At 60.9% G+C, this 15297-nt stretch overlaps 1 protein-coding gene across 1 annotated transcript in view; it reads right to left on the reverse strand.

Moving 5' to 3' along the window:
• The window catches only part of LAMC3 (laminin subunit gamma 3), a 53067-nt gene extending 37970 nt beyond the window's left edge, over positions 1 to 15097 (reverse strand). The window contains exons 1-2 of the mRNA XM_079789607.1: positions 14659 to 15097; positions 2599 to 2903 (exon numbers count right to left, since the gene is read on the reverse strand). Coding sequence (XP_079645733.1) covers positions 2599 to 2903; positions 14659 to 15031 — 678 coding nt within the window. The 5' untranslated portion in view covers positions 15032 to 15097. The remainder of the gene's footprint in view (positions 1 to 2598; positions 2904 to 14658) is intronic.
• Between the last annotated feature and the right edge of the window lie 200 nt (positions 15098 to 15297).

Below are 15297 nucleotides of genomic sequence, written 5' to 3' on the forward strand. Positions count from 1 at the left end.
GAAGCTGGGAAAATTCCTGGGCACGTGGTGGAATGGGGAAACCAAGACGAGATAAGTAAACGAGTTGAACAGCGTACAGCCGGCTGTGAATCTCAAGACCTTATCTTCCCCAGCCAAGGACACAGAGCACATGGTTCACACGCCCCTCCCTGCGCAGGGAACACAGACTCGTCACCCTGGTCGGGAGCTAGAGAACAGAGACCCAGTTAATGCCACTGGCGCCGCCGGCCGAACCCACGGATGGATGAAGTCGGGGAACAAGTAACAAAACCCGATAGAGCCAGACGGACCCCAGAAGCAGCGCAGCAGAAAGCCACCCAGAGAACAGCCCACACGCCCCTCCGCGCTCACGCTGATGCATCAGCAGATTCACACGCACCTGGAAAGCCGGTGACTATGCTGCTGAGACCTTCCCCTAAGATCCTCACCCACAGACGAGAGACAAAACCTTCCAGACAAAGGATACCAGCTCCGGCTCGCTCTAGAGCACACCCATGCCTTTTCTTGGGCCTGAACTTTTGACGCTCCTTCTCCTAAACGCTAAGGGTCCCCCACGAGACTTGCAGCCAGGGGAGCAGTGGGCAGCGCAGCTCATCCCCGGCTAAACCCCGGATCCTGCCTCCAAGGCCCCCTTTCTCTCTGACTACAGCCCCGTCTTGGCTCACTTCTTCCCTGTAACATTTCTCAGGAGCCAAAGCAGAGCCCCCCACCCCCCACCCAGGCTCTCCTGCTGCCCGCTCTGGGCCCTGTCCCGTCTCCCCATTTTACAGATGAGGAGACTGAGGCTCAGAGAGGGTAAGTGTTCTGCTCCACGTTGCACAGCTGGTACACAGCAGTGCTGGGGTTTGGGTCCGAGCTTTAACCACGAGGCAGCCTGTCTTCTTGCATCTACCCCAACGCCCTCATCACACCAGGGGGCCCAGAGGGCAACGACCTGCCCCCCCCATCCCCCGCTCCTGTCTCCAGCCGCACGACCCTCCTCGGGTTCCTGCCATGGCTTTTGGCCCGTGGCCTGCTCCCTCAGGCTGCTAAGGCAACAGGAACCGTGTCCACATCTCCCCGAGACCCCGGGGCAGGAGCTGGGAAAGAGAGGACTCGCTCCCTAAGCCCAGCGGCGTGGGGCCCTCCCTGAGGCCTCCGGGGTCATTTAGGGCAAACTGGGGCCCCAGGGGCACAGGCAACGGGCTTTTGCAACTTCCGATCACGTCAGCTAAAACGGAGTCGGGACGCGGTTGGAGTGGGGACTCGGGTGACTCTGGACAGACCCCGGTCCGGAGTGCGGGGCGGAGGAGGTCAAGAACGGAGAGCTGCTGTGGCTTTCAGCTTCAAAGCGTGAATGAGCACCTCTATGTGCCACGCCCTGTGCCGGCCACTTTATAGCTGACTGTCCGACGTGGCAGCCCCGGACACCTGTGGCTACTTAAGTCAAAAGTCATGAAAATGAAACAAAGTTTAAAATTCCGTTTCTCAGATGTGCGAGTCACCCTGCGAGCGCTCTGTGGACACGGAGGCCCGTGGCCGCCGGGCTCCCGGGCTGCATGCGCTCTGCGGGAGGCGCTGCCGTGGGCACCCCGCCCCCCCGCCCCGGGCTCCGGGTCCACAGCTCGTGCTCTCACACCGTCTCTTTCACCCTCCAAAGGGCCCTGGAGACCACGGGGCGGGCGGCCTTGTGGGGTCACAGAGGGAGGGAGCGAGGCCCTGAGCCGGGGTCCCGGAAGGAGCCAGCACATGCAGGTTCTGGTCTGGGCCTCCCACCACGCGAGCCCCTCCCCAGGCCTCAGTTTCCCCAGCCCCACAGGAAGGGGCCAGGTGAGGTGGTGGTTGTCCCCCGGCTCCCGGGAGCCACAGGCTCTGACACGGGAGGCCAGAAGGGCCCTCTGTCTGCCTGAGCGCCCTCTTCCACCAAGTTCGTCATCAGGTGCCCACGAAAGGTCTAGACCCGTGATGGCGAACCTATGACACGCGTGTCAGCACTGACACGCGTAGCCATTTCTGATGACACGCGGCCGCATGCCGAGGATGAAACATTTGCTGCTCCTGAGGATGAAACATTTGCAAAATAATGTTTTTTTCCTCAAAGTGACACACTACCCGAGTTATGCTCAGTTTTTTGGCGAAGTTTGACACACCAAGCTCAAAAGGCTGCCCATCACTGGTCTAGACACAACAAAGGCTTCTGTTGTTTAAAATCTGAAAGCCAGCCCGGCCGGCGGGGCTCCGTGGTTGAGCGTTGACCTATGAACCAGGAGGTCACGGTTCGATTCCCAGTCACGGCCCATGCCCGGGTTGTGGGCTTGATCCCCAGTGTGGGGCCTGCAGGAGGCAGCCGATCCATGATTCCCTCTCATCATTGATGTTTCTCTCTCTCTCCCTCTCCCTGCCTCTCTGAAATCAGTAAAATATATTTTAATAAAAATAAATAATAAAATCTGAAAACCCTGGGACCTCATGGGTCTCCCTGTGTCCTGCCGCTTTAGACTTTCCTGTGGTCCCTGGAGGCCGTGTCCCGCCCGCAGCCCAGTCCCAACCGCCTACCCTGGACCCCCAGCCTCGCACCCTCTCCCCCCCCCCGCCCTCCCAGCCCCGCTCTGCTCCGACCTGCAGCGCGGGGCTCTCCTCGAAGTTGTAGGCGCTGGGCCGGCCCTCCAGGGTGGAGAAGGCCACGTTGCCCCCGCTCAGCGGGGAGATGTCGCTGAACTCGGAGGTGCAGAAGGCCACACGCTCGTCCTGGCCGGGCCGCAGGTAGTGGCCGTCGGGCCGGCCGTAGGTCTTCCCGCAGGAGGCGCTGTAGAACTGGTAGGGCTCCCACGGGCCGCCCGCTCGGCTGCGCTTGTAGATGGCGAAGCTCTCGGGGCGGCTGGTGTGGAACTTGAGGCGCACGTAGGTGATCTCGTAAGCTTTCCCTGCAGCGGAAGACACCCCAGCCTTAACCCAGGCCTCCCAGGCCGCTCTATCCCTCCCACATCTGCCAACGTCGCCCCCGGCCCATTGCGGTCCTGCTTCTCTGAGCCTCGGCACACGCCCCTCCTGCAAAGCACCTCCACCAAGCACCCCCTCGCGGCCCCAGCCAGGCACCCGCCTTGCTCCCCTCCTGGGCCACTGACCACTCCCGCCCGGCACCTTGGAATCCCCACCGGGAGCCTCATACCGTGGGACAGTGTTTGGGGATAAAAAGGAACGAAGCACAGACGCTCCTCGACTTACGACGGGGCTACGTCCAGATAAACTCATCGCCAGTCAAAAAGACTGTGAGTCAAAAATGCATTTACGCCCAGCCAGTGTGGCTCAGTGGTTGAGCACCGACCTATGAAGCAGGAGGTCACGGTTCGATTCCCGGTCAGGGCACATACCCGGGCTGCGGGCTCGATCCCCAGTGTGGGGTGTGCAGGAGGCAGCCGATCCATGATTCTCTTTCATCACTGATGTTTCTTTTTTTATTTTAATATATTTTATTGATCTTTTACAGAGAGGAAGGGAGAGGGACAGAGTTAGAAACATCCATGAGAGAGAAACATCAATCAGCTGCCTCCTGCACACCCCCTGCTGGGGATGTGCCCGCAAACCAAGGTACATGCCCTTGACCGGAATCGAACCTGGGACCCTTCAGTCTGCAGGCTGATGCTCTATCCACTGAGCCAAACGGGTTAGGGCTCATCACTGATGTTTCTATCTCCTTCTCCTTCTCCCTTCCTCTCTGAAATCAATAAAATATATTTTAAAAAAAATGCATTTACTACCCACCCCTAAGCCACCTGCCATTGCAGCTCAGCCTAACGCACCTTAACGTGCTCACGCACTCCCGTTAGCCCGCAGCGGGGCAGTGACCCGAGTTTCTTCTCAAGAGCCCCTGCCTTCCTCTTTCCACCAGAAGCAGGAGAACGACACGATGGCACGCAAAACCGCAAGACACAGCAGCCGAAAACGCCGGCAACGCCGCACACTGCCGACGCGGGCTGCCCCCTCGCGGCCCTGCCCCGCACCTCGGGCGTCCCGCCGCCCTTCGCCGGCCCCGAGGAAAGAGCGAAACTCGGAACTCGAAGCAGGGCTTCTCCTCCACGCGTGTCTCGTTCGCACCATCGCGAAGCTGGCAAATTGTAAGTCAAACCGTCAAAAGGCGGGGGCCGGCTGTACCGACACACGCTACAACACGGATGCACCTTGACAATATCACGATAAATGACAGAAGCTAATCACGAAAGACGACCTATTACATATGATGCCACTTATATTAAATGTCTCAAGTAGGCAAATCCATGAAGACAGCAAGTAGGTTCGTGGTTGTCACGTGCTGGGGGAGGAGGGGTCCCGGGGTGGGGGTGACGTTAGTGGGTCCAGGGTTTCTTCTCGGGGTGATGAAGATTTTCAAAACCTGGCTGTGGTGATGGGTACACAACCCTGCAGATACACTGAGAGCCACGGAGTTGAGCATTTTAAACGGGTGAATTATATGGTGAATTTGCTCTATCTCCATAACGCTGTTACGTAGTTTTATAAACTGGACCTCACATCCATTAGGATGGTTATCACTTTATTTTAAAAAGGCAATAAGTGTTGGTGAGGATGTGGAAAAACCGGAACCCTGTGCACTGTTGGTGGGAACGTATAATGGTACATTTGCAAAGCAAAAGTCTGGAAGTTTCTCAAAAATGTGAAAATAGAAAGACCATGTGACCCAGCAATTCCCCTTCTGGGTCTCCACCCAAAAGAACGGAGGCCGGGTCCTGAGGCGCTGGCGGCAGGCACACCCACGTTCACGGCCGCATCGCTCACAGCACAACCCCAGTGTCCGTCACAGAGGACGGACCCACGGAATGTGGTCCATCCACCCCACGGGCTGTTCACGTCTCAGCTTCAGAAAGCAGGGAACTGCGGATACCTGCTTCCATCGGAGCGAACCCTGAGGACAAGGTGCCGGGGGAAACCAGCCAGTCCCCAAAAGCCACACGCTGCCCGTTTGCCTGAGGCCCCCAGAGGAGCCCAACGCACAGGGACGGGAGGAGGCGGTGTGCCGGGGGCTGGGGGAGGGCCTGGGGGTGAGTGTTTGGAGGGGACAGAGCCTCCGCTTGGGGGGATGAGGAGGTTCTGCGGATGGACGGCGGTGACGGCTGCCCAGCCATGTGAGTGCTTTTCGTTGTGTGCTTTTGTGTGTTTGCTTGTTGTTAATCCTCATCCAAGGATGTTTTCCCATTGATTTTTAGAGAGAGTGGAAGGGAGGGGAGAGACAGAAAGAGAGAAACATCGATGTGAGAGAGACACATCGACTGGTTGCCTCCCACGCATGCCCTGACCAGGGCTAGGGATGGAGCCTGCAACAGAGGTACGTGCCCTTGACCGGAATCGAACCCGGGACCCTTCAGTCCTCAGGCCGACGCTCTAGCCACTGGGCCAAACCGGCTAGGACTGAATGCTCCTTTCTTAACGGCACTCAGCTGGACACCTAAAATTGGTTAAGATGGCAAATTTCATGTTACACATGTTTTACCTCAATGAAAGAAAACTTAGAATATCTATAAGTATATCTATCTACCTCTGTGCGTGTATATATTCCAGCCCTTTGGAAATGCAGTTTGGTGCCACGGATAAAGAGCCATAACCATGTTCCTGGCCTTTGGCACAAGAGTCCCCGCTCTAGGAATTCGCACACGGGAAGGAACCCAAGTGCATGAACGCGGTCCCCGAGGGGGACCCTGGAACCACCAGGGATCCATAAATTAGGGTGTCAACTCAGCGATGACGGCGGCCCCTGGAACGGCCGGCAACTAGTCTCCAACGTGCAAAGCCTAAGTCAGAATGTGGGATGAAAGAGACACGAGACTCACCCTTCAGGACCACCTAATTATACCGAAAAGGCCCTAAAGATGGGGCAGAAAAGAGAAACGTCAAACTGGAGGCGTGACCGTCCTCGGGGCAGAGTGGCGTCTTCCCATCATTGTTCAGCATTTCCCCGATTTTCTCTCATGAAGCCTGTTTTAATTTAAAAGCTGGAGAAAACACATTTAAAAAAAAAAAATCTTTTTTAAGCGACCGGCTTGCCACGTTCGATGTTTTGCAAAGTTCCGTTGCGCGCAGCTTGGCACCGGAACCCACGTCCCCCGGAAGACGCGTGCGCGGTCACGGAGCCAAGGTCGGAGCCAAGGTCGGCGGCCTGGTGGCTGCTGCGGCTCCGGCTCCACGGGGAACCAGGTGGGGGCTTGTCCCAGATGTGCGCTCACGCCCCGGAAAGGAAGGCGGGGGGGCAGGTCCGCCAGACTCCCCGGTAAACATCTAACAGCCAGAGCCCTCCCGCAGGGGAGGGGAGCTGGAGCCGCTTAAAAGGTAGCTGGCAGCTAGACGCCTGATCGTGATCGGAAAAAGACAGTCACTGGGATTTCATGCAAACATCGGGCTGCGTGTCCTCCTCCGCGCCCCGCCTGGAGGTGAGAGAAGGTGCCGGAACATCACAGAGGCCCAGCAGGCACTTTTTGTTGCAAGAGTTCCTTAGAAGAGGCAAGAAAGCAACTTAATCCTCGCTTTGTGATGAAAAGGTTCCTGCCAAAGGCAATCTGAAGGCTGGGAGCCCCCCCCCCCCCCCCCCCCCACACACACACCAAGGTCTTCTAAGCAGCAACAAGAATTAAATTTAATTAAACACCCTTCCAAGCCCGGGGGGCCGATGGCGCTTCAGGGTGAGGTTGATTCCGGTGTGTTCCCAGCAGGAAAGCTGGACCAAAATGTCATCCCCATATGTAAACGGGGACCACACTGCGTGATAGAGCATGGATCTGGCATTACCTACCCACCCCACCCGCCGGCTGCCCAGCATGCTGTTCCCTCTGCCCGGAATGCTGTTCCCTCCACTCCTCACCCGGCTGGCTCCCACACATCCCTGCTCATCCCACTGGTTTAGCGAACCGACCACATGCCCCAGCCTCCCTCTGCCGGGTGTAGAACGCCCTCCTCCCACGGACTTTCCTGGCTGAAGGCTACGCATCCTTGAAGTGGGGGGTCTGGGTGCCCCCCTGGGCTCCCCCAGCCCCCCTGGGCTCCCGCACCCTGTTATGTAAACACTTGCCTATTTCTCCCACTCGTCTTTGACCCCCTGGTTGGGACAAGGGCTGTGAATCCTTCGTGCTGAGCACAGCGCCTGGCACATAGTAGGTGCTCACTAAGTGCCCGCCGAACGCGTGAGGAAGGCCGAAGCACGATTTGTACTTTCAAGGGGTTTATGATCCAGTGACCACGTTGAGACAGGCAGGCCCAACAACGTGGCTGATACGGCCACAAGTGTGTCTGCAAGCCCTGACCGCAAACAGCCAGCACTGAGGGAGCACCTACTGTGTGCCAGGCACCTTGCTGAGTGCTTTGTGCACACTGTATCTTGAGAGACGTCCCCAAACAGTCCCATCGCTGTGCACGTTTTACTAATGAGGGACTTGCCCAACATCACGCAGAAAACAGCTGAGTCTAGTCAGCGGCAGGCCTGTCTCCCCAAAGTCGCTGCTCTGAACCGGCGCCCCTCCGTCCAGGCTGCCTGGGAAGGGGGTGCTGGTGCCCACGAAGGCGGCCACCCAGCCAGCTCCTTGAGCCACGGCCTCTCCCGGCAGCTGGGACACAGGGCCCGTCAGGAGCGGCCTCTCCCGGCAGCTGGGACACAGGGCCCGTCAGGAGTGACAGCGGGACAGCCAGTCACCAAGCCGGGCCGGCCCACATCCGCACGCCGGGCAGAGGAGCTCGGCACAGGGAGGCTTATTTTGGGAGAATGGAAACCAAACAAAGCCCTTTAATTGGAGCCATCTGGGGAGCACGGCCTGGGGGTGGGGCTGGAGGGGGCAGGGCGGGAAGCCGAGCTGGGAGTGCGTGGGTAGGCTGCCCGGCCCGCCTTGGGCATTAGAACCAGGTGGAGAGAGCTGCTGCCGGCCGACAGGGTGGGCACAGCAGGGCCCTCAGCTCCACCATCTGCCGCCACGGCTCCCGTCCTCCGCTCCCGCCCTAGCTCTTGGCAGGTGAGGTGACGGGGAACCCCCATGACCACAGTGCCAGGCACCAGGAGAGCCTGGCTGGAGCAGGGCTGCTGGGCCCATCACACTTCTCTCATCTTTGGGCTGAGAGTCTAAACCCCAAACGTGGATCAAGAGTATCAAGCCTATTGTCTAACCTGGAGAGAGTGAACAGGCTTTATCTGACACTAGAGGCCCGGTGCATGGAAATTCATGCACTGGAGGGGGGGTTCCCTCAGCCCGGCCTGCCCCCTCTCACAGTCGGGGAGCCCTCAGGGGCAGGAGGCGACCCGGTGATCAGGGGAAGGCGACGCCCCCATCACACCTCTGCTGCTGCCACTGCCGGCAGTGCAAGCCTTGGCCGGCCCTGGTTACCTGAGCCTCGGGCAGCCCTGGGCAGCTGGGGGCCTGAGGGGACTGGGGGACTCCGGAGGCAGACGCGCGATGCGCTGGACCCACCTGGGCGCGGGCCCGGCCGTGCCGTGCACCTGCCGCCCCAGTGGGGCTGAGGGGACTGGGCACCGCCATCTTGTGGCTGTGGGCACCGCCATCTTTGAGGGAGTGGTAGTCAAATAGCATATTCCCTCCTTATTGGCTGTTGGCGCCGCCATCTTTGTGAAGGCGTGATGGTCAATTAGCATATTTCTCTTTATTAGATAGGATTGTTGCCCAGAGCTTTGCGTTAAGAAGGATTCTGGGGTCTGGTCTGAACTGAGACGTGACTGAAATATACAAACGACAAGTTTGCAAACAGAGGTGGCAGGACTTTCAAGACCCTTCCAATAAATCAGGGAACTGAGGAGGGGTGAGGGAACGCAGAGGAGGGCAAACACAAAGAACATTCCAAAGAGTGAGCTAGGGATCTGGTCAGTGAGGAAGTCAACGGGCAGAGAAAGAGTCACAGTGACCCCTGAGCTCTTACCGCAGCACCTGGAGAGACGAGGGGAGGAGAGGGTGCCGCGCTTTTTCATTTTAAAAGCCCAGCATACAAGTCACCGTGTTAACCATTGTAAGTGCACAGGTCACCGGCATCAAGTACATTCACACAGTTGTGCAACCACTGCCCCCACCCGCCTCCAAACTCCCTTAATCTTCCCCAAATGAAACTACCAATTTCACGACCACTCCTGCAACCCCAGGCCCCGGCCCCCACCATTCTACCTTCTCTGTCTATGATTTGGACTCTTCTAGGGGCATCATCTATAATAGCCTAAGTGACCAGAACGACCGGTCGCTATGATGCACACTGACCACCAGGGGGCAGACGCTCGATGCAGGAGCTGCCTGCCCCCCCCCCCCCCCCCCGCGCCAGTGGTCAGTGTGCTCACACAGGGGGAGCGCCGCTCAGCCAGAAGCCAGGCTCACGGCTGGCGAGCGCAGCTGCCGCGGCATCGGGAGCCTCTCTCAGCGGCGGCAGCAGTCACAGTGGACTGGGAGGAGCGCGAGCTGCCCGGCGCCCAGCCCCGATCCGGGCTCCTCCCTGGCCACCTGCCGCTTGGCGCACTGCTACATCCCAAGGGGTCCCAGACTGCGAGAGGGTGCAGGCCTGGCTAAGGGACGCCCCCTCCCACCCCCTGTGCACGAATGTCGTGCACTGGGCCTCTAGTATAAGTACATCACACCGTATCTGTCCTTCTGTGCCTGGCTTACTTCACTCGGCATCCTGTCCGGGCCGTGGCAGGCGTCAGGATCTCCTTTCTTTGAAGGCTGAGTGAGAGTCCGTTGTCTGAATAGCCCACACTTTGCGTGTTCATTCTCCAGTGGACACTGGGGTGCGTCCACTCTTTGGCTATTGCGCACAGTACTGCTACGAACAGGGCGGCCTTGACTTTTGGACCCTAAGTTTGAGGTCGTGTGTGACGTCCAAGGATGCTCGGATTACCTGGGCGAGGGCTCAGGTGGGAGACTGGCGAGAAGTGCAGGTGGCGTCCCGAATACCGACCACAATCCCAACAGGCACGTCAGGGGCGTGGGCTGGGGAGGAGGCCGCTGGCGGCAGGCCGGCATGGGGATGGGGGAGCAGGGGGAGGGAGGAGGGGGGAGTGGCTGGAGCTGGGGGCGCAGGAGCCGGCAGGGCCAGGAGGAGGGCCCTTGGGAAGGCCACGGCTTAGGAGAATGGGTGTGCCTGGAAGGCTAGGGAGCCGTTCACTCACGCGCGTGTTCGCTCACTCCCTGTTCCCAGGGAAAGTGCCGCGGTGACATGCTGGGGTTCATATCTCGGCTCCATCACTGACCAGCTCTGCGGCCTTGGCCACATACCTAACCTCCCCCCGATTAACCGGGTAAGCGGCTTGAAAGTAGTGACTCAGTTTCCCCATTTTTACAACGGGCGTAACAATAACAGGCTTTCATAAGTACGTGCCTGCAAAGCACGTAGAACAGTCCCAGGCATGTAGCATGCACATGATCAAATGTCAGCTGTTAAGCCATTCATTGGCCAGGCCAACATTCACGGGGCACCACTGCGCGGGGGGCCGGCCCTGGGTGCTGGGGTCCAGCCGTGAAAACAGGCATTCCCTCCGCAGCTCGGGGCGTGGCCGACACACACAAACCCGAACCACCATGCGGCACAGTCCCGACGGTGATGGGGAAGGGTGAGGGGCTGCAGGAACGCACAGGCTGGCCCCCTGCCCAATCCAGGGGGGCTTCCCGGAGGAGGCCACCCCTAAACGGGGTGGGGCAGACAGCACCGTCCACAGTTGCGTCAGCAGGGCTTGGTGCAGAGACAGGCGGCCTCCCTTGCTTACGAAGGAGATACGGGTTGTCCAGAAGGAAGCGGGAAGAGACACTCTACAGCCAAGTGCCATCACATGTGCAAAGAGCAGGAGGAGAGACCCTTCCCAGCCCCGTGAAGGGGGAGGGGGTGGGGGTGGGGTGGGGGTGGGTAGGGGGGTCCGGAGGTGTCTGCATCCTTCCTGGCCTTCCCCCTCCTGCAACGCCTGTGTCGGTCCTGGCGGCCGGAGCCGGCTGGGCCCTGGGGTCAAGGGGGGGCTGCTTCTGAGGGTGGAGGCTGACCAGGACCGCTGTCCTGACCTCCAGACCTGCCTGGGGCCCCGCATTCCAGCCAGAACCCCAGGGAGCAGGAAGGAGGACTTGGCCCCCAGCGCCGGGCTCAGCCAACGCAAACAGGGCCACCCACTCGACAGGAAGACGCCGCGGAGCCAAAGCTCAGGAGACCCAGCCGGCCTCGGGCCCCTCGGGGGCCTCCCGCTGGCCAGCCCCAGCGAGCGGGTCCCATTGTTGCCTCCCGGCCTCCGGGCTGTCCCCTGACCTGAGATGTCCTTCATGCTCAGGCCGCCTCCTGCCATCCTTCAGATCCCGGCAGGGCCCTTCACCCTGGCGTGTCCCCGGAGCATAAATCCCGTCACATTCCTGGCCAGCCCGTCCTCAGTCCTCGGAGGCCGGACGCCACAGCCTCCGGAGACGCCTGGATGGGTGCAGGGAGCAGCCACCTGCGCTCGGGCAGTGGGGGCCGGCTGGGGGCGGGCAGGCAGGAACCCACCCACCTTCCTCCTGCAACGCCCCCTTCTCTGGGGGCTCGGGACACATCTGCTCAGAGACCAGAGACTCGAGGGTCTTCCTGTCACTGCTGGGGGTCCCCAGGAATCCAAGAAAGTGGACAAAGAGATCCCCCCAACCCCGGCCAAACGCAAGCTGGATCCCCTCGCCTGTAACTGCCCGGGACGTGTGTCATTCCCAGGTGCAGGGCAGTGGGGAGGGCCCCGGCGTCTGCCAGGTATGGCCGTGTGACCCTGATTTCACCCTCAGTGCCTCAGTTTCCCTGCTATGGAAGAACAAATTGTGCTGGATTTGGGGTGCCAGCTCAGCGGGGTTCTCAGCATGTGGTGAGAGCCCCCTGATTCATGCCTGTTGCCGCTGATGACCATCCACCTTCCCCTCACCCCCCACCCCCCACCAGGTCCCAGCCCGCCTCTTCCAGGCCTCAGCGAAGGGCCAGGAGCCGTCAGACCCGCCGCTGCCTTTCATCCCCGACAGGAAGGCTCAGCGGCAGCCGGATCGGGAACAGATGTCTGAGCCGAGGGGCTGGGAAAGCAGCGACCTCCACCAGGGGGCTGGCCGCGGCCTCTCCTCCCTGCCCCTCACCCGCTCCCCCAAGGAGAGGCCAGCGGCACCCGCTCTCCCTCCCCCAGCAGAGCGGCAGGGAGAGGCCACCTCGCCTGACGACAGGGCCTCGCTGGGAACATGGTGACTTCCCCAGACCTCTTCTTCCCCGATGTTACGCAACCACGGCTTCGCCTGGAGCAAACCGAAGGCCCACGGGACCCAAAGTGGGCCAACTCTGCGAGTGTGTCTCAATCCCTTCGGAGGGGCCCCCCCAGGGAACCTCAGCCCGAGCTGCTCTCAGCAGAGCGACGTGGGTCACACGCAAGGACTGTCCCAGCTCCGGGGAGCACCCGGCCGACCGCCCTGAGCTCAGGAGCCCGAATAAGTGCCAGGAGGCGGCAACTCTTATCCCCATTTCACAGAGAGGAGACCGAGGCACGGGAGGGGCTGGCTGCCACCCAGTGGCTGTGCGGGGCCTGAGCTGTGTGATTTGTACCCTTTTTTTAAAAAAATATATATTTTATTGATTTTTTACAGAGAGGAAGGGAGAGGGATAGAGAGTCAGAAACATCGATGGGAGAGAAACATCGATCAGTTGCCTCCTGCACACTCCCTACTGGGTATGTGCCCGCAACCAAGGTACATGCCCTTGACCGGAATCGAACCTGGGACCCTTCAGTCCCCAGGCCGATGCTCTATCCACTGAGCCACACCGGTTAGAGCTGTACCCTCTTCTGACCCCCGGAAGCACAGATGGAGGAGGTGACATTGTCATTCATTCATTCATTCATTCATTCATTCATTCTCGTTCCCTGTCCACATGCTGATGCTGTGCTCACGGTGGAAGAACACGGGTGCAGGGTGAGGTTCGCCGGTGTGCACGCACACGGGGGTGAGTGAGGGTAAGGCCTGGCTCAGTGCGGGGCTCAGCCGCAGGTCCCCTGGTTCCGAAGGGCTGGGACTCCCCACCGCTCAGCGTTCCAGGCGGAGTCCAAGGAGGCCACAAAGCCAAGCACAGGCCCGGCCCACAGCCAGCTCGGGGGAGATGGAACTGCCCCCAAATCCAGGCACCGCCCGGCCCCCCCACCTTGGTGGTGCCGGCTGAGCCTCCTGCCCGCCCCTGGGTTCCGCCGACACATGTAACACGTCAGCTAAACCCGCATGCTCTGTCATGGAACAGCCTGTCTCCCTCACACCTCCCATCCTGTCCCAGATTCCTTCCCCTGTGGCCTTGGGGTCCTGCCAGCCCCGTCCAGCCACCGCCTCCCCCCCCACCCCACCCCGCAACCTTCCTCCCCCGTTGGTTTCCTGTCGCCCTGTCTGGGTAGAGACCACGCCCATCTAGAAGTCCCACCTCGAGGTCCCGACAGGCTAAGGGAAGGGGACAAGGCCCAGAGAATGGAGCTTCTTGGGGGTCGCAGCCAGCACCGCATGCTCTGCTGACGGGCCCGGCGCCCCCACCTCACTTGAACGTCACGGCCCCAAGGCACTGCCCCAGGGCTAGGAAGAGCCTGCTCTATCAACAAAGCTCATGTCAAGGACTGTTTGCTCTGACCTTGGATATACTGCACACAGATGTTCACATCCAGACTGCACTTAGCAGCTGTGTGCCGTTGGGCAAAACACTTAACCTCTCTGAGCCTCACTGTTTTCGTCTGAAAAATGGGGATGCACTCCCATAACCCCTCCTCCAAACCGCTTGGGTCCAGATGTGTTTTGCAATTCCAAACTTTTCAGAGTTTAGAGAGATAAGCCTGCACTCTGTTCACACCCCAGTGGGGTCTGGGGCCACAGGCTGTACTCTAAGGAGATTTCAGCAGCAAAATGTATGAATATTCACTCTAAGCTGAATACACAAGGTCTATCAATAGCCTCAGGTCACCCTGAGCAGCCAAAATAAGTTATAAAAATGCTTTGCGTTTTCAAAGCTTGGGGAGGTTGTGGACCCGCAGATAAGGAAGTGGGGCCAGTGGAAACACCCCTCCCCGAAAAGGCTGGGGAGGCAGCAACAGGTCCCGTACCTCGCTCAGGGCCGGGAGGTCCCGGATTGGGCTGGGCTTGGAGGGGGGAGGGGCATCCCGGTCCCGCAGTGAGGGAGGCCCCCGAGCAAAGGGCTGGGTCCAGACTCTGGGTCCTGAATCCCAGGGATCTAGGCTCCCGCCCCTTGGCCTGGGTGGGTGCAGGGGCCCGGGCAGAGCAGAGAAGCCATGCCACCCGGTCCAGCTCCCCACCAGCAGCATGAAGCCCGGCTCCTGCTCAGAGGCTGGACCGTCCCGGGGCAGGGACTCACCCAGGCCCCAAAGGGGATAGAAGCCCCAAGATGAGGCTCCTGCCTTAGGGGGCAGACCAGTTCACCCCCACAACCGCCATCCCAGGGCACCCAGATGCACTCCTCTGTAAAGGGCTCGGGGGAGACTTCCGGCCCCTCCAAAGCTCAAGTCAAGGCCTCCAGCCCCAGGTAGCACCCACGCCTCTCCTTCCAGCTCCGGGGAGATTTCAGCCGCCCCCACCCATATCGGGGTTTTACCGCCAACCCAGGGGCGCAGCAGCGGGGCCTGTGGCCCGCGATGGGGTGGGGACAGAGGTGGATGGCGGTGGTGCCCGGAGCCCCGCTTACCCAGGCGCAGAGTGATGTTGACCGAGGTGGGGTACTGCACCCCGAAGGCCATGGACGGGCTCTGCCACCAGGTGCTGTCGTCCTGGCTGTGGAAGTCGGTGAGGTAGGAGGCGTTGTGGTGGCGCTGGGGGTCCGCAGCGTCGCAGCGCTGGCACGGCGCCCCGGCGCCCCCCTGCGCGCCCAGGTGCGGGCAGAAGTCCTCGGGGGGCCGGCCGCACGTGTGCGAGGCCTCGGCGAGCCGGCCGAACGCCGCGTTCTCGAACTCGGGCAGGCAGCGCTGCGGGCGCCCCGCGCCGTCGTAACACGCGCCCATCCCCGCGCCGGCCGCCCGCGGCGCCAGCAGCGCCAGGCCCAGCAGGAGCGTGGCCGCCATGGTCCCCGCACCGACGCCCTGCGCCCTGCGCTCCCGGCCGTGCGCGCCCGGCTCTCCGGCGGCTCAGCCTGGTGGGCGCAGACCGAGCGGGGCGCCAGGGCCCTCCTCCCCTGGCGGGCGGGACCCGCGGCCGGTGGGGAGGGACCGACGGCGGGGACAGCACCGCTCAGCCCCTGGGCGCTGACCCCATCTGGCGGACGCTCCCGGGAGTGCCCGGCTTCGGAGCAGCCCCGGTGGCCCTTCCCTGGCCCTGGGTGGGGAAGGGG

Source organism: Cnephaeus nilssonii (genome assembly GCF_951640355.1).
Source record: "Cnephaeus nilssonii genome assembly, chromosome: 14".
Taxonomy (NCBI): domain Eukaryota; kingdom Metazoa; phylum Chordata; class Mammalia; order Chiroptera; family Vespertilionidae; genus Cnephaeus; species Cnephaeus nilssonii.